Source organism: Ursus arctos, unplaced genomic scaffold (genome assembly GCF_023065955.2).
Source record: "Ursus arctos isolate Adak ecotype North America unplaced genomic scaffold, UrsArc2.0 scaffold_3, whole genome shotgun sequence".
Taxonomy (NCBI): Eukaryota; Metazoa; Chordata; class Mammalia; order Carnivora; family Ursidae; genus Ursus; species Ursus arctos.
The window spans coordinates 31,736,243-31,759,112 of record NW_026622985.1 but is presented as its reverse complement, the minus strand read 5'-3'; the positions used below and the strand labels follow the sequence as shown (position 1 = coordinate 31,759,112).

General features: G+C 35.5%; 1 protein-coding gene across 2 annotated transcripts in view; it reads right to left on the bottom strand.

Moving 5' to 3' along the window:
- Positions 1-22,870, bottom strand: part of GTPBP10 (GTP binding protein 10) — a 28,933-nt gene that overhangs the window by 3,866 nt on the left and 2,197 nt on the right. For both annotated transcript variants that reach the window (XM_026505230.4, XM_044386319.3), the window contains exons 2-9: positions 21,461-21,654; positions 13,260-13,351; positions 12,351-12,495; positions 7,989-8,062; positions 6,289-6,341; positions 4,137-4,244; positions 3,501-3,578; positions 634-757 (exon numbers count right to left, since the gene is read on the bottom strand). In XM_026505230.4, coding sequence (XP_026361015.1) covers positions 634-757; positions 3,501-3,578; positions 4,137-4,244; positions 6,289-6,341; positions 7,989-8,062; positions 12,351-12,495; positions 13,260-13,351; positions 21,461-21,654 — 868 coding nt within the window. The remainder of the gene's footprint in view (positions 1-633; positions 758-3,500; positions 3,579-4,136; positions 4,245-6,288; positions 6,342-7,988; positions 8,063-12,350; positions 12,496-13,259; positions 13,352-21,460; positions 21,655-22,870) is intronic.

The following is a 22,870-nucleotide window of genomic DNA, read 5'->3' as shown; positions in this document are numbered from 1 at the left end:
GGAAGTGTTCTGCAAAGGTCAATATTCAAAACTGTGGAGAGTCCCTTTAAGTTCCTTTACACAAAGTGGTCCATTTAGGAACAAATTTCAAACAAATAAATCCTTTTGCAATAACAGCATCTATTATTCTATGTCACACACACATAGATACTCAAGTTCTTTTTAGAAGATTAGCACTCTTCAGAGTACTTTGCTGGCACTGCAAAGATACATATCTCTTTAGAACTATTTGCTCTGGTTTTAAATTTATGGTGTATGAGGGGAATGAGGTCTAGAACTTGTGATTATTGTGTATATTAAAGTAAAAGAATTTATAGGTAGATGTTGACTTTCTCCTCTTCTGATCCAAATCCCATTAACTCTTTAAGGGCCCAGTTTAAATTTTACTTCTTCACAATGCCTGGCTTTTCCTTTTGTCTCTTCTAACTTACTGTCCATATCATGCTTCTGAAACTTGATAAGTATTATGTTACAATGTTATTTAAAGTTTCATATTAATGTGTTCTTTCTTCAAACATAATATTTTTAAGAGTAGCAACTGTCAGTTTTCTTTTCCATTGGTTATACCACTTAGCACTCCCTGCACGCAATAGGTAATCATTAAATTGGCATTAAATGAACAAATGGGTATACCTTTAGGATTCTGGAGTTGATGCATCAGTTCATGGAATTTATCCTGAGCACCTGGCAAGTCCATTTTATTAACTGCCAGGAGTGCAGGTTTTGTCTGAAGTTCCTCTTTGTACAACTCCAATTCCTTCAAATCAAAAAAGAAAAACCAAGTAATTTTATTAAAGTATCTATATAGATTACTTATTTAGTAATATCTTCCTTTACTTTGTAGGCCTGGGTGATCTAGAGCCCACTCACATTTCTGAAATGCAATAAACTTCATAACCACAAAATTAAGTGACAAAGAAAATTCATAATATGCTCACTGGCTGTGTCACATGTTAATATCTTATAACTCAAATGACATCCTAGAGACATTGTGATTTGTGCCTAGGGCCAAATACAGGTATTTAGACTTCTGTTAAGCACACTGATAAAATTCAGAAGTAAATAATGACAATCTAATGCTATACTATACATTACTCTTAGAAAAAGTAACTGTGCTTAGGAGTAAAATCTTCATGACTATGGATTAGGCAATGGTTTCTTAGCTATGACACCAATGCACAAGCAAAAGAAAAAACAGACAAAAAGAACTTCATTAAAATGTAAAATTTTGTGCTTCAAAAAATATCATAAAGAAAGTGAAAACAAGGGCACCTGGGTGGCTCAGTTGGTTAAGCATCTGCCTTTGGCTCAGGTCATGATCTCAGTGTCCTGGGATGGAGCCCTGCATTGGGATCCCTGCTCAGCGGGGAGTCTGCTTCTCCCTCTCCCTCTGCCCCTCCCCCTGCTCATGCACTCACTCTCTCTCTCTGAAATAAATAAATAAAATCTTAAAAAAAAAAAAGAAAAAAAAAGAAAGTGAAGACAAGTGAAATGGGAGAAATATTTGCAAGTCATGTACCTGATAAGGGACTTGTATCCAAAATATACAGAACTCTAACAATAAAAAGACAAGTAATCCAATTTAAAAAATGGGCAAAGAATCTGAACAGACATTTCTCCAAAGACATACAAATGGCTGATAAGCACATGAGAGGATGTTCAACATCATTAGTCACTAGAGAAATGCAGGTCAAAACCCTAATGAAATACCACCTCACCTACCACGATAACTAAAAATAAAAGACACAGACAAAAAACTAGAACTCTGGGGCATCTGGGTGGCTCAGTCATTAAGTGTCTGCCTTCAGCCCAGGGCGTGATCCCAGCGTTCTGGGATGGAGCCCCGCATCAGGCTCCTCCGCTGGGAGCCTGCTTCTTCCTCTCCCACTCCCCCTGCTTGTGTTCCCTCTCTCGCTGGCTGTCTCTCTCTCTGTGTCAAATAAATAAATAAATAAAATCTTAAAAAAAACAAAACAAAACTGGAACCCTCACATAACTTGCTAGTGTGATTATAAAATAGTACAGTAGTGCAGCCATTCTGTAAAACTCTGGCAGTTCCTCAAAATGTTAAACATTGATTGACCATATTATCTAGCAATTCTACTCCTAGGTATATATGCCCAAGAGAAATGAAAACATGTCCATACAAAAACCTGTATTCAAATGCTCACAGGAGCATTATTCATAATAGACAAAAAGGACAGGATATAAGATATACAAAGTCCTGGAGGTAAGCAACATCATGCTGTGTTAGAGAGAATTCATGTGGCTAAGTATAGAAAGTAAGGCAAGATGAGCAGAGATGAACTGCTAGGTAGGAGCCAACCCCTGCCAGACCTCAGAAACCATGTTCAGGGTAAGACTTTAACCGAACAACAGTGGGGACCATTGAAGTGTTTTAAGTAGAGAACAAGCATCAGCTTGGTTCTTTCGCAAAGATCACTCTAGCTGCCATATAAAAAAATGGACTACAGAATGGTATTGTAATAGCATTGTGTAGTGACAGATGGTAGCTACGCTTGCAGTGAGCATAGCTTGATGCATAGAGTTGTTCAATCACTACGTTGCACACACCTGAAAATACTGGAACTTTATGTATCAACTAAATTTCAATTAAAAAAAATGGACTGGAAAGAAGTGTGACTGGAAGCAAGGAGATGACATAAGAATACTTAGAGCATTCTAGTGAGGGGGACTGATGATTATAACACTGTGGGAAGACAAGTAGATAAATTTCTGAGAGATTTAGGATATAGGACTGACAGGGCTTAATGCAGGTGGTGAGAAAGATAGAATTGAGACCAACACCCAGGATTCTGGTTTATAAAACCAGTAAATTTCAGTTGTATACATATTAAGTTTGAGAACGTAATGGGACATCCAATGAAAGATACCCATTAGGCAGGTGGTCTAAAGCACAACCAAGAGATGTAGGTATTGGAAACAGATCTGGCAGTCATCAGCATATTAACTCTAACTGAATACTACCTAAAGAATGAACATAAAAGAGCATACAAAACAGCCTGGGTGGCTCAGTTGGTTAAACGTCTGCTTCTGGCTCAGGTAATGATCTCAGAGTCCCGGGATCAAGCTCCACATCTGGCTCCCTACTTATCGGAGAGCCTGCTTCTCCCTTTGCCCCTCACCCCACTCATGCTCTTTCTCCCGCTCACTCTCTCTCCCTCAAATAAACAAAATCTTAAAAAAAAAAAAAAAAGACTGAGAAATAGTCTAAAAAGTAGGAATAAAAGTTCAAGCAAGATAAAGTCTGAGAAGTATGTAATAGGGAATTAGAATAAAGGAGGATTTCACTGGTCGTAATGGTTTGAAGCGTGGGTTAATATAGAACTGGAGAAAGCAAGTTTAGATGATTCTTTGACATCAGAGCTTCAAAAAGTAGAGGTGGAATATGCATTTATTCTAATTATCTGTTATTTAATACAGCTCTAAATGCCTATTTATTAGACCAAATACAAAACACAGTAAAACAGAAAACCTACTTTTGTAAGCAGTATTATGGTTTCAAAGGCAGTTCTATATTGAGTTTGAGAAGAAAGCTGAAATCCAGAAATATCGACCTAAAAAAGATGGAAAGAGACAGTCTTTAACATAAAAACAACAGTTATAAATTTCTATGTTTTAAAATGTTTTACTTTCTCAAGCTAAAAATAATTTCCCAATCTATACACTATTGGTAATTCAGTACTTCAAAATAAGTAAGACAAACTGTGGTGTCAAGACAGCCATAATTATTCTGATAAAATTACAATCATTAATTAAATGAGAAACTAGTATAGACAAAACAATTTGTATGTACTATATAGACAATCTCATATAGCTCTAGCACCATCAATGAGGTAGGAAAGAGATACTATATAGCATAGCAGTATGTTGACAATCTTAAGGAATTAAACCTTGACAAGTATGGTTAAACTTACATCTGATATAGTAATCCCATTTCCACTCTGTATTATAAACAAAGATTACTTACTATATTTGACCCCATTTAAACACTTCGTGGAGTAACATATTATACTACCTTATCTTTAAATATTATTATAAAAAGTTTCTAGGAAAACTAAACACATTGATTTTCACATTCATTTCAACATTACATTGGTACACATATGACTTACAACAAACAGTAGTTGTCTAGTTCTTTCTACATGCTTGAGGAATTTGTGGCCCATTCCTTTGTTCATATGTGCTCCTTCTATTAAACCAGGAAGATCAGCTACTGATATCTAATACAAAGTCAAATAGTTTGATAAAAAAGAAAACAATTACATCCCCAAATTTTCATATTTTAAATACAGTTACTAGTTTGTGATTACCATTTCATCTTTATAAAGCCAAGATATTAAGAATCAAAACCCTTTGTTATCAGAAATTAAGAGTCCCATTTTTACTTACTAATCCAACAATTTAAGAATTCTAGGGAATAGTTTAACATTTATTAATCACATAAATTCTCTTTAGAATTCCATCAATTATTTTGTTCAATATGAACCTGTCACAGAATTTCAACTTTCTGAATTCTTAAAAGTATAGAAGAATATTAATTCAGCAGTGACTTAGAATAGCTCTGTAGTTTCAAATTTCTAAATTCCATATATAACTGATTTTGTGGTACCAATGTTCCTTTTCTGTTTATGTTCTACCAGAAGGACTACTGACCATTTTTGAAAAGTAAAGGATATAAGGTTCTTATAACTCCCTTTTGAAGTTATTAACTGTTAGTCTACATTTGTGGTTTTCAAACCTGACTGCACATTATAAATACCCAGGGATCTTTTATACAGTAGAGATACCCAGGCCTTCCCCCAAGGAATTGGTTTCAAATCTCTGGGGCCCAGGCTTCATTTATCATTGCTATTCTGAAGGCACCCAGTTAATTCTGATGTGCAGTAAGGGATGAGAAGCACTGCTCTTCACACACTGCCCCTGTACAGGATTTCAGAATTTTAAAGGAAATTGTGACTATGTGACAAAGCAGTCACACAGACAAAATACAACAGAGGTCTCATGTCCCGAAAATATTTTTTTTCATGTCCTGAAATTTTGTTTGTAGGTTCTCCACTGAGATTTTTGCTATTGAAAATTGAGTTTCCCTTAAATTTTACAAAGTTCTCTTTTCCTCTAAATATTGTTCTCCATATTCACATTATTTATTATTTTACTTATTATTCTATATAATAGAATATTATATATTGCTGAAGTTTTTAAACTGTCTATTGTTATATAAGTATTATAAATGAATATAAATCTTTTATATCTCATTGATATATCATCACCTTGTAAATGTAATGTCCCTGTAAATATAAAACCAAAGTATAAATGTAATATAAAGTCCATACTTTACATTAGGGTTCACTCTTGGTGTTGTCCATTCTATGGATTTTGACAAATGTATTATCATCCTGTACCTACCATTATCATATGAATAACGAATAATAACTGAATGTCACACAGTTAGAACCATACTGTATGTAGCCTTTTCAGATTGGCTTCTTTCAGTTAGTAATATGCATTTAAGGCTCTTCCATGTCTTTTCATGCCTTCACAGCTCAATTCCTCTTAGTCTTACATAATATTCCATTATTACCATTTATTCATCCATTCACCTACTGAAGGACATCTTGATTGCTTCCAAGTTTTGGCACTCATGAACAAGACTGCTACAAACATCCATGGGCAAGTTTTTGTGTGTATATAAGTTTTTAATTCATCTGGGTAAATACCAAGGAGCATAAATCCTTATCATACATTACACATTTAAAAAAATTTTGTTACTTTCCTTTGTTATTTGTTTTTACTCTAATTATTCAAGAGATCTATAGTTATTCCTTATGAATGAAAAACAAATTTTAATAGCTAGACCAGAATCCCATTCAATTAAAGAAATTTTTTTTAGAAAGAGAAAGCTGGAATAAAGTCAATTCCATGAACTTTAGAAAATGTTTTTAGGAAACAAAAATCAATAATCAAATATTGCAGTAAAATATGGACTTGCAACGAGAACAGAGATCAAAGAGATAAAGATGATTCTATGCTGTAATGATAAACCGGGTCTAAACTTTGGAAGGACAAAAGGTTGTATTTTTATGCAATATTTTACAATGATTGTGCTCAGCAGAATTGATTCGATCATGGTCTCATTTACCAAAAACAAAATTGTGCTACTTTCCCCCCCTCAACACCACAGAAACAATCAAATATTACAAAGTCCAAGTACCAAAAGCAAGTACTTTCACTTCTAAGCAAGTGTCTTACTTTAAAAATACTCACCTGTTTGAAATCATTATACATAATCTTTCCAAGTTGAGGCTTTAATGTTGTAACTAAAAGAATAAAAAAAATAAATTAAAGCTAGAATAAAGGCTGGTACTCTCAAAACTGTCTTAGCATTATGTATAAAATAAATAATACTTTTTTTTTTTTTAAGATTTATTTATTTGACAGAGAGAGACAGCCAGCGAGAGAGGGAACACAAGCAGGGGGGTGGGAGAGGAAGAAGCAGGCTCCCAGCAGAGCAGGGAGCCTGATGCAAGGCTCGATCCCGGGAACCTGGGATCACACCCCTGGGCCAAAGGCAGACACTTAACAACTGAGCCACCCAGGTGCCCCAATAATACTTCTTTTTTGTAAACAATTTAATTCAGATCATGCTCTCATTTGTTGAAATGAAAAATACAATTATAATCTGCACAGGCATAAATCTAATATAATTAGTGGGCTTCAAAGTTCTTTGGTTATAGTTTAAGGAGCATGATAAAGGTGCTGGTGGGTAGAACAGAATATAGGTTTCTATCACTGGGTCTGTAGGTGAAATTTGTTTAGTCCTTTCTCATTCATTTATCCTCAAGCCTCATCAATCCTGCACTAGCCTCCTTCCTATGACTCTGAACTTTTGTTCCTCTTTCCTTCTCAAGAGGCCCTGTATTATAACAATAAATAACTGGCCATGTAATTTATAGCAATTAGCCTCAAATTAACTCTACTTCATCAGAGTTTAATTTTAGAATGGCTTAATTGTATTTTCCAGGTTAATGGATGTTTCTATATCTTTTTGTTTAATGATGGCAGAGATTCTATCATATTTATTCATTACTTGGTCTAAGCATCCATTATATTTCATCTAGCTACTGCAATAGCCTAACTATTCTTCCCAGACGCATTTATGTCCCACACTGATCCATTTTCTACATTATATGCAGAGATCTTTTTGAAAAGCAAATCTAACCATTTATCATTTAAAAGGCTATCAGCTGCTCTTTAGATAAAAGAGCAAATAAAGCCTACCTGGTCTATATGATATGGTCTCTACTTAATCTCCTGCCTCATCAATTCCCTCTTTCCCTTACTACATGTTCTCTAGACACACAGATCTCCCTGCCACCACAGAGCTACTTCCTCTGACTGAAGCATCTTTCACATCCACTGTCTGTCACTGATTAACACATGTATTCTTCACACCTGAGCCCTAGCATCACACTTTCCCAAAGAAGTTTAAAGCAGCTACCTACACTCTTTCATAGAATCATAATATATTGCCCCCATAGTCAGGCGTGATATATGTGCCTTCCCCTACTAGTACGTAAGCTCAGTAAGAGTCAGAACAGTATCTGTTTTTGCTTACCAGTCTTTGTTTCTCCAGAACCCACTGCAGTTCATGGAAATAAATACTTGCTAAATGAATGAAAGAACAGTGCTTGATAAAGCGTAGGTGCTCATAAAATCACAACTAAATCAAATAAATGATTATGCAAAGGAGAAATAAATGCAAAAAAGCAAGTGTCTAACAAGGACTAAAACCTTTTTGAAGGCTAAATAGATTTCAAGGATTAATGGGAAATGCATGTATTCTATCAGCCAAGAGTTTTCAAACTAAGGCTACCTCAGAGTTGTCACTTTATTCATACTCAAAGAAAGATTAGTCTTTAAAAATTTACCTCCACATATTAAAATACACAACAAATGATACTTACATGCATAATCTGCAATTGCAGGTTTTGCATGAGAAACCTGACTTAGCAAAGAGGATTTTCCAGCATTTGGGAATCTGAAATGAAAAAATAATGCATTAAAACAAATATTAGTTATTATTAATAATACTTGCTTATCTCTGAATTTCTAACATTTCAGGAAGTAGATTTCTTGAATATTTCTGGGAATAAAAGTAGACTATAAATTAAAAATAATCCTGAAAAACTTGAATGAAATACACATATGAAAAACGTAAAGATAAATTCATGCGGACACTAGAGATGTTTTAGTATTGGGAGTAAATAATTCAATTATCTTAAAAAAACCTACAAATCATGGAAAAACAAAAAGACTAATAACAATACCAGCAATCCACTAATTCTAGCCAAACAATGACAAAATATTACTTATATTGCTTTATAGATTTTTCTTTAATATGTTTTATATGGACTTTTTCAAATACATACAAAAGTAGAGAGAAGTAATGAATCTCACTTAACAATTTCCTAGCTTCAACAAATAATACATTCCCAACACTTTTTTTTAAAGCTGGTTTGTACAGGGATTCACCTAAGGTCCGTGTATTACAATTGGTTAATGTATTCCTTAAATTTCTTTTGGTAAAGGTCTCCCCCCCCCCATTTGGTTTCCCCTTTGCAATTTTATTTCATTTATTTTTTAAAAAAGATTTATTTATTTGAGAAAGAGAGAGCATGCATGTGCTGCAAGTGCAAGCAGGGTGAGGGGCACAGGGAGAGAGAGAATCCTCAAGCAGACTCCCTGCTGAGTGTGTTGCCCCACACGGGGCTTGACCCCAGGACCCTGAGACCATGACCCTAGTCGAAATCAAGAGTAGGCCACTTAACTGACTGAGCCACTTAGGCACCCCTGCAATTTTATTTTTAAGGAAACTGGGTCATTTGTCCCATAGCGTATCTTTCCCATAGTCTGGATTTTCTTTTGCTGACACTCCCATGATGTCCTTTAGCATGCTCCTTTGCCCCAGTTTTTCTATAAATTGTTAGTTTGAGATAAAGCCTTGATCAGGTTCAGTTTTGATTTTTTTTTTTCCTGAAAGATTACTTCATAGTTGGTTGGCCTGCTTTTTAAACTGAGTAATATAAGGTGAACACAGTGGGCACAGTGTAATTTACTTGTTAGGCATTTAGGTTACCTCCAATTTTTTACTATTATAAATAACATTGCAAAAAAAATGTATGCAGCTAGAAGGACATATACCAACATTAACAGTCACCCCTAAGTGGTGGAATTAATAGTTAACTACTTTTTTCTTTCAGCAAATTTTCTTTCAGCATTATTTGTCTAGCTTTTAAAACTTTAAATACTACAGTGATTATCCTTGAACATTTTTTTAAAAGACTACTTATTTGAGAGAGAGACAGAGAGAGAGGGTGTGAGCACACGAGCAGGGGGGAGGGGCAGAGGGAGAGGGAGAAGCAAACTCCCTGCTGAGCAGGGAGATGGATCCAGGGCTCAATCCTAGGACTCTGAGGTCATGACCTGAGCCAAAGGCAGAGAGGCTTAACCGACTGAGCCACCCACACGACCCTATCCTTGAACTTTTACATATACCTTTAATCTCTTTCTTGAGATACCTTTTTTGATGAGAAAATACTGAATTACAATATAATTAAAATATATATTGTTTTTAAGGCTTTGATTTTATTGCCAAATTTGCCTTAGGAAAGGCCCACCATAAATGAAAGAAAGTACAAGGAATGAGAGTCACTTAAGAGATGATTTCCTCAATTCCATTGATATTTTCATTACGTTTATCCAAACAAAATTTATTAATCATTAACTTGTACCAGGCAATATACTAGGTATCAGAAATGCAGCAATCAATGAGACAAATGTGATCTCTGTCTTCACAGCTTTCATTCAAATTAGAGAAAGCTCTTCTTACAAAACATGCCAAACTTTCACTTGGAATAATGGTGTAATATTTTGGGAATATTAACCTGAAGTTCTATAAAAGTTTATAAGCTCTTTTAACATTCAAAAGAAACCTAATTAAAGTATCTCATTAAATATATCTTCCTATAATGAATTTAAAATAAAATTAGGTGAGATTTTTTTAATGACTCCTTTTCCTGTGGAAATACAGTATTGTCTTAGATCTTATTGTACCCAGGCCCTTGTAACTTTTTGAAATGCAAACTGCAATAATTTTTATTCATGATTATCCCTAACTAGACTTGCTTATTTCTTTCCATTATCCTCATAGTTTCATAATAGTATTAAATGCAGAAAAATGCCAGCAACTAATTCCAAAGAGATCAAAATATAAGAAGAAAAAGGATGCTAATGGTTGATGAAATGATAATTGAGATTTTTTCCTGAAAAGTACTTAATAAAAATGTTAGAGGCTGAAATCCAACCTATGCAAAGATCAGATTGGACAACAGTACAAATACGTTAGTTATAGGGACCTTTCCTCTAAGGGTTCAGTTCAATCCTGAAACGAGCAAGCAGGTATCTGTTTATGCTGGTACTCATGGTAGTAACTTGTTAAGAATAGTTGCCTAATTTAAAAGCACCAAAATACATACATTAAGAATTGTACTTAAGAAACTTGATGCTTAAAAAAAGGAACTTGATGCTTTAATTATTGACTGTAATATCAAACCCACTTCTAAAGAGCTTAGTATTTCACTATATGTACTCTCCAGTAAGTTGGCAATGTAATGATGATGATGATGATGATGACAGCAGCCACCATTTACTAAGCATTCATAAATCCAAGGCATGTGTTGTGCTGCAAACGTGTTATCTTATATTTTAGCAACATCTCCAGCCACTATTAAAAATGAGAAAACAAAGGCTTAGAGACATTCTAAAACTTATCCAAGACCTTCCAGGTGGTCTCCAGAGGATATGAGATTCTAACCCAAATAGTCTCTCACTTGAGTCTCCCATTCTCACCCCACCTTTACTACTCAGCCTTGTCAGGCTCTTCTTAGTCTGCAGAGGTGTTTCCATGGAACTTGAAACACATTTTTGTATGGGATAGACCGGTGATGGGTAGTAAGGAGGGCACATATTGCATGGTGCACTGGGTGTTATACACAACTAATGAATCATCGAGCCTTACATCGAAAACCGGGGATGTACTGTATGGTAACTAACATAATATAATAAAAAAAAAAAAAAGAAACACATTTTTGTAACAAATGAGACTGTGAATGGCTAGATTCTCAGTCTTGTCCACAAAACCCTACTAAGCCTACAACATTGTGAAAAATATACATTATTACAGAAACTATGCCTGATAACTATGTTTTATGGAAAAGACTAACTGCAAATGGCAAGCTTGAACACCAGGATCACATCTTTATAATGTCAGCAGGAATAGGGCCTTTATGAATTCGAAGCCCCTGATATTAAGCCCTAGTAGCTAGACAGGCATGGCAAGAGGTGAGGGATTCAGACTAATGACTCTGGTAAAGAAACAGTGAGATGGCTGACATGGTAGATAAAGAGAGTTAGAAAGAAGCTATGTAAAGCGAGGAATGGAACTGGAAGTTTGAAGTAGAGCCAGCAATAAGGCAGTGTTCCCTACCTTTTTCTTAGGTGTACCATGTGACTACCATGTAATGCTGCAGTGGGGCCGGGCAGAGAGGGAGAGAAGAAATGCAAAGTTGAAGTCCTCCCTTCCTTTACCTACTTTCTATCTTGCTATCTATCCCCCTAGTCAGGTGCCAGCACTGCAACCCCGACAGCTAAACAGCATTGTTTGATGAAACAATGGAAGCCTGTGAAAGAGGACAACGTTGTGGGGTCTACAATACTGAGAATGGACAGACCCTAGGCAGAGCATGAAGGACAGGGAAACAGTCACAGTGAGATCCAAATTGGTGCTCAATAGTGTCTAAATCTGATGGTTGAGACTCTCTGTATTGGCTGTTAACCACCTGATCAACAATATAACGATACCTCTATTAAGACTTATAAGAATATCTCAATCATTTTTTCTCTTTTTATTTCCTCCTATACACTTCATAAAATGTGGTTTGGAATTTTAATTTTATTCCTTACCATCTGGTAACATTCTTTCACCTTCCTATACTACTGCATTTGACTGATTTTTCTTTTTTGATTCATTCTCTACCATTCCCACTAGCCTACTCAACTGTTACGATTTTCCTTTCTTTTTATAAATAAATATTAATTGTGAAGCTCTGTTTGCAATGGTACAATAACTATATTTAGCAGCATCCTCAAAGTATACAAACACACAAATTCTATAAATAACACTGGTCCCAAATTACCATTTGTATTTGTCTCCTACTCATGAACTATCTCTCTGAAATTATAAAAATAAAAATACAAATGATACTTACCCCACTAGGCCTATATCAGCTATAAGTTTTAGATCGAGGTGAATGATTCGTTTCTGGCCTTTCAGTGGTAAGAAATTAGTGAGTAATTTTCCTCCAAGACCTCCTTCAGCTACCAAAATTCTGTCTTTCTCTTTATTGAGTTCTCCTTAAAAAGACAGAGAAAGATACTTAGAACAAAGATTACTAAGTGAAGCTAATCACTAATGACATTTTTGTTTAGAAACAGATGCCAGGGGCGCCTGGGTGGCTTGGTTGTTAAGCATCTGTCTTTGGCTCAGGGCGTGATCCCGGCATTCTGGGATCGAGCCCCACATCAGGCTCCTCCGCTGGGAGCCTGCTTCTTCCTCTCCTACTCCCCCTGCTTGTGTTCCTTCTCTCACTGGCTGTCTCTCTCTCTCTGTCAAATAAATAAATAAAAACTTAAAAAAAAAAATAAACAGATGCCAAAAAATTCCAACTTATAAATCTCAAGAGCTGTATCTTTACAATAATCTTAAATCTAGCAGTAAAGTTTGAACAACTTTTTAAAAAAAGAATTATTATTTGAGAAAGAGGGAGCTTGAGTGAGCACATGCACGCTAGTGGGGGAGGGGCGGGGAGAGGGAGAATCTCAAGCAGACTCCCTGCTGAGCAAGGATCTTGACACAGGGCTTGATCCCAGGACCCCAAGATCATGACCTGAGCTGAAATCAAGAGTCAGACACACAACCAACTGAGCCACCCAGGTGCCCCTTGAACAACTTTTTTTCCCACTTGAACAACTTTTTATATAAAGTTTTCAAAATCTCTTATAAATTAGCAGTTGAAATAGTTTTTAAAAAACTTAAAGACGAGTTATTCTCCACAGTTCCCAAACAATTTTAGAAAATATGTACATTTTCACAACCTTAGAAACTACAATACACTTACCTATAATTTTACCATTTTCATCAGTTACTGAAATACCCACAGGTACAGGAATTTCACAATCTTTTCCTTTAGACCCTTTCAGTGCACTAACTCTACAAAAAAATAAAGCTAAAATTAAAACAGGGAAAACCCACTATATTACCTGGACTGTATTCAAGCAAATATAATGGTTTATAAAGACCAGCAACCAACTTTTCTTGTTAATGTAGATGTTAAATGGCCAAAAAGAGGAAGAGAAAATTATCCCTATTTTTTTGCATTTTAGACTACCATATAAAAACAATAAAAATAAGTAATAAAAACAAGTAACAATAATAATAAGTAATGATTTAAGTTACCAAGCTAACCGCCAAGTCATTTTAACTCATAATGAACTAAAGTATTATATGCCTAAAATGGAGAGATCATTTCTATAACACAAATAAGCTAGAAAAAAATGGAAAATCCATTAAATAACAAACTTTTAACAAGCTGACCTCAAATACGAGTACTTTAATTATAAGAGATTCATCTAGTTACTTTCACACTGCTCATGATAGAATTAATTGGTATAAACTTTGAACTAGCAATTCTACTTCTGGAAATTAATCCTAAAAAAATTAACTGAACAATCATGTAAAACACTATATACACAAGGATGTATATTACATTGTGACTGTAACAGTGAAAAAAGTCTATAATTACCTAAATAAATGAATGCCAAAAAAATTGTTATTTCCAGTAGTATATTAGTATGCAGCCATTCTGAACAATTCTCTGGCATGGAAAAAAATGCTAAGAGAAAAGAAAAGGTTGGAAAATATTGTGCTCTCATCTTTGTACCCCCAAGTTTTACATACATGCACATAATTACAAGCTAACTGCCACAAGTCACTTTGCATAAACATATAGAAAAAACTTAGAAAAGTCAAGAAAAGGTGAATAGTGGTTATCTATGGGTAGAAGAATCACAGGTGATTGACTTTCTTTTTCCAAATTTTTAAATTTTATCTGGTATTTTTAAAATGAGCTTGAATAACCTTTATATAGAGATAAGATGAAGAAAAATATACAAACAAAAAGATTATACAATTATATAATGATAACCATATTAAGGCTATTACATAATTATCTACCACTTACTCAGCCAGTGTGTACCAGGCACTATTAAAAGCTTTATTTAGATTAGCTTAAGATTCATGACAATCCTATGAAATAGGTAGTTATTTAAGTTTTTAAATTCCAGTTAATTAACATACAGTATAATATTGGTTTCAGGTGTTCAAAATCAACACCTACACATAATGCCTTGTGCTCACCACAAGTGCACTCCTTAAACCCTATCACCTATTTCACCCATCCTCCCCAACCTACCTATCCTCAGTAACTGTCAGTTTGCTCACTATAGTTAGGAGTCTATTTCTTGGTTTGCCTCTCTCTCTCTCTCTTTTCCCCTGTGCTCATTTATTTCTTAAATTCTACATATGAGTAAAATCATATGGTATATATTTGTCTTTCTCTGACTGAGAGTATTAGTATTATCCTCTCTAGCTCATCCACATCCTTGCAAATGGCAAGATCTCATTCTTTTTTATGGCCAAATAATATTCCATTGTATATGTATACTGTATCTCCATTCATCATTTAATGGACATTTGGGCTCTTTCCGTAATTTGGATATTGTTGATAATGCTGTTATAAACATCAGGGTGCGTGTATCCCTTCGAATTAGTATTTTTGTATTTTGGGGGTAAATACCCAGTAGTGTGATCACTGGGTCATTGGGTACTTCTATTTTTATATTTTTGAGGAACCTCCATATTGTTTTCCAGAGTGGCTGCATCAGTTTGCATTCCCACCAATAGTGTAAGTTCCCCTTTCTGTGCATCCTCCCCAAAACCGGTTGTTTCCTCTGTTGTTAATTTTTGCCATTCTGATTGGTGTGAGGTGATATCTCATTGTAGTTGTTATTTGTAATTCCCTGATGATGAGTGATATTGAGTATGTTTTCATATGTCTGTTGGTCATCTGTATGTATTCTTTGAAAAAGACAGGTCTTCTGCCCATTTTTTAACTGGGTTATTTGTTTTTTGGGTGTTGAGTTTTTGTAAGTTCTTTATATATTTTGGATACTAACCCTTTATCAGATATGTCATTTGCAAATATCTTCTCACTCCATAAGTTGCTTTTTAGTTTTGTGGACTGTGTGCTTCACTGTGCTTTTCATTTTTATGAAGTCCCAATAGTTTATTTTTGCTTTTGTTTCCCTTGCCTCAGGAGACAATCTAGTAAGAAGTTGCTATGGCAAAGGTCAAAGAGGTTACTGCCTGTGTTCTTCTCTAGGATTTTAATGGTTTCCTGTCTCACATTTAGATCTTTAATCCATTTTGAATTTGTTGTTGTGTATGGTGTAAGAAAGTAGCCCAGTTTCATTCTTTTACATGTTGCTGTCCAGTTTTCCTTACATCAACTGTTGAAGAAACTGTCTTTCTTCCATTGGATACTCTTTCCTGCTTTTTCCAAGATGAACTGACCTATAGTTGTAGGTTCATTTCTGGGTTTTCTATTCTGTTCCACTGATCTATGTGTCTGTTTTTGTGCTAGTACCATACTGATCACTTGATCACTACAGCTTTGTAATATAACTTGAAGTCCAGAATTGTGATGCCTCCAGCTTTGCTTTTCTTTCTCCAAGATTGCTTTGGCTATTTGGGATCTTTGTTGGTTCCAAAGAAATTCTAGGATTATTTGTTCCAGCTCTGTGAAAAATACTGTTACTATGTTGATAGGGATTGCATTAAATGTGTAGATTATTTTGGGTACTATAGACATTTCAACACTATTTGTTCTTCCAATCCATAAACATGGAATATTTTTCCATTTCTTTGTGTCCTCTTCAATTTCTTTCAACAGTATTTTATAGTTTTCAGAATACAGATCTTTTACCTCTTTAGTTAGGTTTATTCACAGGTATCTTATGTTTTTTGGTGCAACTGTAAATGGGACTGTTTCCTTGATTTCTCTTTCTGCTGTTTCATTATTGGTATATAGAAATGCAACAGATTTCTGTACATTGATTTTGTATCCTGTGACTTTACTGAATTCGTGTATCATTTCTAGCAGTTTTTTTTGTAGAGTTTTACAGGTTTTCTACATAGAGTATCAGGTCATCTGCAAATAGTAAAAGTTTGACTTCTTCCTTGCCGATTTGAATGCCTTTTATTTCTTTTTGTTTGATTGCTGTGGCTAGGACTTCCAGTACTGTATTAACTAACCGTGGTGAGAGGGGACATCCCTGTCTTGTTCCTGATTGTAGAGGAAAAGCTCTCAGATTTTCCCCATTAAGGACAGTATTGGCTGTGGTTTTTTTGTATATGGCCTTTATGATGTTGAGGTATGTTCTCTCTAACCCTCCTTTGGTGAGGGTTTTTATCATAAATGGATGTTGTACTTTGTCAAATTGCTTTTTCTGCATCTTTTGGAAGGATCATATGGTTATTATCCTTTCGTTTATTAATGTGGAATTTCACGTTGATTGATTTGCAAATATTGAGCCACCCTTGCAGCCCAGGAATAAATCCCACTTGGTCGTGGTGAATGATTCCTTTAATGTACTGTTGGACTTGACTTGCTAGTATTTTGTTGAGAATTTGCATGCATGTTCATGAGGGATATTGATTTATAGTTCTTTTTTAGTGCAGTCTCTCGTTTTGGTATCAGGATAATGCTGGCCTTATAGAATGAATTTGAAAGTTTTCCTTCCATTTCTATTTTTTGGAAAAGTTTGAGAAGAATAGATATTAACTCTTCTTCAAATGTTTGGTAGAATTCACCTAGAAAACCATCTGTCCCCAGACTTTCATTTGTTGGGAGTTTTTTCATTACTGATTCAACTTTTCTGCTGGTTATCAGTCTGTTCAAGTTTTCTGTTTCTTCCTGTTTCAGTTTTGGTAGTTTATATGTTTCTAGGAATTTATCCATTTCTTCCAGGTTGTCCAATTTGTTGGCATATGGTTTTTCATAATATTCTTTTAGAATTACTTATATTTCTGTGGTATTGGTTGTTATTTCTCCTCTCTCATTTGTGATTTTATTTATTTGGGTCCTTTCTCTCTTCTTTTTCATAAGTCTGGCTAGGGGTTTATCAATTTTATTAATTTTTTCAAAGAGAACTAGGTACTATTATTATCCCTATTTTATAGCTGAAAAACAGACACTTATACAGATCTTGAACACTTTAAAGGTATTTACATGTTGAAGGCATGGCTTCTTCAGAGGAGTAGTTTTCTCAGTTGCAACTCAATAAGAAATAATAGTCATTGATACATATGTATATGTATACACATATATATGTACACACACAAATTCATATATATGACTTTAAAGTTTTGTGAGACCGTACTTACTATGTGATACGTGATGTTTCCTATTCTACTTTGTATATGAAATCTAATAAATTGATTTTATAACCCTAAGGCAATGTTTTTCAAAATGCAGTCATAACCAGCATTTAAAACAAGATAGGTGATTCCTGTACAACAATATGAATGTAGTACAATGCCACAGAGCTGTACATGTTAAAATGGTAAATTTTGTGTTATGTATATTTTCCTAAAGTAAAGGAAAACAACAACGTATGATATACCACACAACAGGAAATAGAGATAACATACATGCTTGGGTAAAAATGTAAAATGTTTCTCAGTGTGGGTGGCAACAAAAATGGTTTGAAAGTACCATATTAAAGAATTGAAAGACACAGTCTAAAAACACTAGTTTAGAATACTTAAAAGGAAGTCTAATAGTTGAGCTCTTTTTCCCATGATTAACTTCTTCATATCCCAAAAACTAAAGCACATGAACAAATCTTTCAAGGAGAAGAAGAGAAGGGAGTTAAGATTTATACTCAACAGGGAACAAATCTCTTCAGACGGAATTAAGTGAGCTTTGTTTGAAAAACAGAAAATGAGGGGCGCCTGCGTGGCGCAGTCGTTAAGCGTCTGCCTTCGGCTCAGGGCGTGATCCCGGTGTTCTGGGATCGAGCCCCACATCAGGCTCCTCTGCCTGCTTCTTCCTCTCCCACTCCCCCTGCTGTGTTCCCTCTCTCACTGGCTGTCTCTCTATCAAATAAATAAATAAAATCTTTAAAAAAAAAAAGAAAGAAAGAAAAACAGAAAATGAGAAGGTGGGGGTAGGTGCGAAGGGGGAGACCGTACTGATAAAGGTTGGTTGTTTGGGGTAAAGACACAGACTGGTTAGAAAGCACATTCTTGAGGTAAAATGGGGGATAAATTAGGCAACGTGTAGATACCAGTATATAAAAAAACTCCCCTGTATTAAATATTAAACTCCAAATACATATTTCAAAAAGTTAAAATATCAATCTATTCTCAAATCATTTATGATTTTAACTAACTTATACAAAGATTTTGCACTGAAATTTACAAAGCAATACCTTAAGATCACAGCATGATATACCGTACCCCACTGTATGAGTTCATCTTTGAGTCTACTACATGTAAGATATTGTTTTGGTATCTTGTTTATACTTGATCCTCAAAAAGGGTGTGAATTGAACAAAATGGACACTATCTCTGTTACCATTGCAAAATGAAAATAAATGACAGCTCAATTTCATCAATCCAAGAGTCTCAGCCTTTGGTTCTATAGCCAGAAACAAAACGTTATATAAGGTAACTTGCAAAGTACTTGTAGATTTCTGAATATTGATAAAAAACAACATTGAACAACTGATTATAAAAATAACATTGAACACTGTATGCCATAGTGGGCCACAAAAATGCATCTCTTTGACCTGACTGCAGGGAACATAAATGACCTATGGCCCCAGCTGGTGTGCTCTGAAATCTTAAAGAGCTGATGTTTCCCACAGTCTACTTCCAGCCAACAACTGGGTACAGCAGGGTTACTAAGGCAGCCCCTTTGTAGGAGACAAGGATTCCTCTGATGGGCAACTTCCGTTTAAGAAATCCATTAGCTTTGCCTAAACTTTCTTAGAATTGCACAACGGACTAAAACTTCGCCCTTCCCTCTCTCCTTCATAAGGCTTAGACTTGCACAGTGGTCAGACAACTTTCCCAACATCCTTAAGGTCCCTCCCCAGTTTGCCTTTATAGGTGTTTTCCCAATAAATCTCTTGCTCATCACATCCTACTTTGGTACCTGCTTCTTGTAGGACCCAAATAGAGACATATGACAGCATGATTCATAAAACTAAAATAATTCATTCAAATTCTGGCATTCAGTAAGTTTATTCAACTTCTTGGCTTAATTTACCTGAACTGCACAAGATAAATAAGACTGTTATCTCCTCCTCCTCTAAATTCTTCCCTAGCTTCCATGACACTAAGTCTCTCCTAACTCTCTCTGTTAGATCACACCTTCTGTTTCTTTTCCTTAAATGTTGGTGAATAACAGAATTTGATCCTCAATCCTTTTCTCTTCTGTAATGCACTTACCCTAGTCCATGCTTACAATCAATAAATTTATCTCTGGGCCTGATCATATTGCTGAATCACAGACCTGTATTTCAAGTGCTTGCTGACATCTCCAACGGCCCTTCAAACTCCCTTTTTCTACATCTCAGTTGCCACTTTTTACCATAATCCTTCTCAAAGAATGATACTATCATCTACCCACTCCTCAAGTCAAAACCAAGAAGTCATCCTTGATTTATCATTCTCTTTCAATACTTCATCAATCATGAAGTCTTATTTATTTAATATAGTTCTAATCCATCTATTTCTGTCAATCTAATTCATCATTCAACTAATGTTAACTGAGCATCTACTATGTACCAATCACTGTACTACATATCTGGGAAGAAATGATGATCTAAATTGTTATGTTCCCTGCCCTCATGGACCTCAATGGTAGTCTGTAAGAGAGCAGACATTAATCAAATACATGAGAAAATGGAAAATTGTATCTGTGACAAGTCTTATGAATTAGAACTTACACATGTGAGTTCATATGGGAATTCTGACCTAATCAGGGAGATCAGGAAAAACTTGAGCTTAAATCTAAAGGATTCATAGGAGGCAGCTGGACGATGGGGAGGTAAAAGCATTACAGAAAAGATAACACAAACAAAGGCCCAGTGATAGAAGACAAATACCAATACAAGATAGTAAAAGAAAGCCAACACGGCTGGAATGCAGAAAACACAGAATGTAGAGGGAGATGAAACTAGAATGATGGGTAGAGGCCAGACACTGTGAACATCATCATTTCTGAAATGTTGCAATATTCTCCAAATTGATCTCCTGTCTCTAGTCTCAATCAATATCTCCAATCCATTCTTTAACCAATTATCCCTACAGTGATTTTTCTAAGACACTAATTTATTAATGTCACTTGCCCATTTAAAATCCTTCAATGGCTCCCCATCACTCTAAGATAATCTTCAAATTCTGTAACACGGCATAACAGGCTCTCCATGATCTGGACTATAATGTCTTTACTTTAAAATAAGCCACCCCATTTGTACCACAGTTATGCTAGAAATAAGTATTATTTCACCAAGCAGTTCATTCCCTCCTAATGCACTGCCTTTATAAATGTTGTACACTTGCCAACACACATTTTCCTGCCTTGATTGTCTGGCAAAGTTCTATTCCCCTTTCAAGACTGGGTTCAACCACCACTTCCAAAATATAGGTAAGTAAGATTTTTCTTCAATTTCTTTGTAACAAAAGAAAAAGTTCTTTTCATATTTTGAGGGCAGCATAATAGCGTTTTGATGTCACAGAGAGAAGACCAAAACAAGCCAAAGGAAAACACACAAGGGATTTATCAGGAAATGGGCTCTAAATCTTAAGATCCCAGCAGAACTATTGGTGATGGTGGGGTGGGTAGAACAGTTGAGATTTAAAAAAGGTTTCCTAAAGATTGCTAAAAATTTAATTTTAGAAGAAAACAGTGGAGATTCAGATCATTTTCTGTTTTCACAGAGAAGTGCAAAAGAATATAAACAGACACTGAGAGAAGAAAAAGATAAAAATGTTAAAAAACTCCAAAACACTCTTTAGTATCTACCTTTTATCTTTACTAGAGTTGAGACGATTATTGTAGACTTTTGCTCATTTACAAACATAGAATATAATTTACTTCAAATTGCCAATTCAATTTTGATCTTCTAACTTTTTTTCCTCTGGGAGGGATTAATTTTCTAAAATCAAAGTCATTCAGTAAATACTTACCGACTATTTGCTCCTTCTCCAGCCACAAACCGTTTCTGAGGATATTTGTCTTTAAGTTGTTTTAAAGTCATTTTGTTATGGGCTACAACCCAGACGTCACCACCTTTTCCACCTTCTCCACCTAAACGAGGGTAACCCATTCCACCACTTCCTCCTCTGGTGAAGAGTCTTAGGTTATCAATGAAGTTTCCATACTTAAAAAAGAGAGAGAAAGAGATCATTTGTATACCAAACGTGCTTACCAACCTAGAACTCCTAATCCTTTGTTACCACTAAAGCTCCTAAAAAACTCAATATTGGCTTTCTGAATGTCATACCCATAATCTTTTCTTAGTTCACCTCTGGGCTGACCTCCCTTTCCCATTTGATTAACTCTCTTAAGATCTCTTTCTTCAATTATCAATTTTTTTTTAAGATTTTATTTATTTATTTGACAGAGAGACAGCCAGCGAGAGGGGGGACACAAGCAGGGGGAGTGGGAGAGGAAGAAGCAGGCTCCCAGCAGAGGAGCCTGATGTGGGGCTCAATCCCAGAACACCGGGATCATGCCCTGAGCTGAAGGCAGATGCTTAACGACTGAGCCACCCAGGCGCCCCTCAATTATCAATTGTTGTCCCACTTTCTGTCTCAAAGTTTCTGACACTGTCCCACTTTTCTTTTTAAAGATTTTATTTACTTACTCACTTACTTAATTTATTTAGAGAATACATGCACATCCAAACAGGGGGGAGGCTCAGAGGGAGAGGGAGAGAGAGAATCTCAAGCAGACTCGAAACTCAGTGGAGAGCCCAATGTAGGGCTTCATCTCACGACCCTAAGAGCATGAGTTGAGGCGAAATCAAGAGTCAGACACTTAACCAACTGAGCCACCCAGGTGCCCCTATCCCACTTTTCAATGTAGACTTTCTCCTCTGGGTGATCTCAGACTGTACCAGTTAACTACCACCTAGGTGAGATATTCTCTATGTCTAGTCTGTTTGACATCTCCATCAGGAGTTAAGCTTAATAGTTTAAAGCAACTAAGAGCAAGATCTGCCTTTAATTTATATTTGAAACCTCTCAAATATGCAACTTTTTCTTAGATATTAGTTGAAAGGATAATAGTCACCTTAGATACATGATAACACGGCAAAACCAAACTTTTCCTCAGGTAAATTATGTTCCTCCAATAGTCTCCCAAATAATGGAACCACAGTTTATTTAGTCATGGAGTCTACATTGGGGAATCTCTGACTATACTTGCTTCTTTTCTCAAAGCTCTATTACCTATTTCTCCTTTCTGGTACAACTGCCTTAGTATGCTGACCATTACATTGGCTCCTAAAATGCTCTTGCAGTGTCTAATCATTCCTTCAACTCAGCCTTTGTCCTGCTGCCTAAGCTATTTTTCTGAAAACGAATCTGATCTCT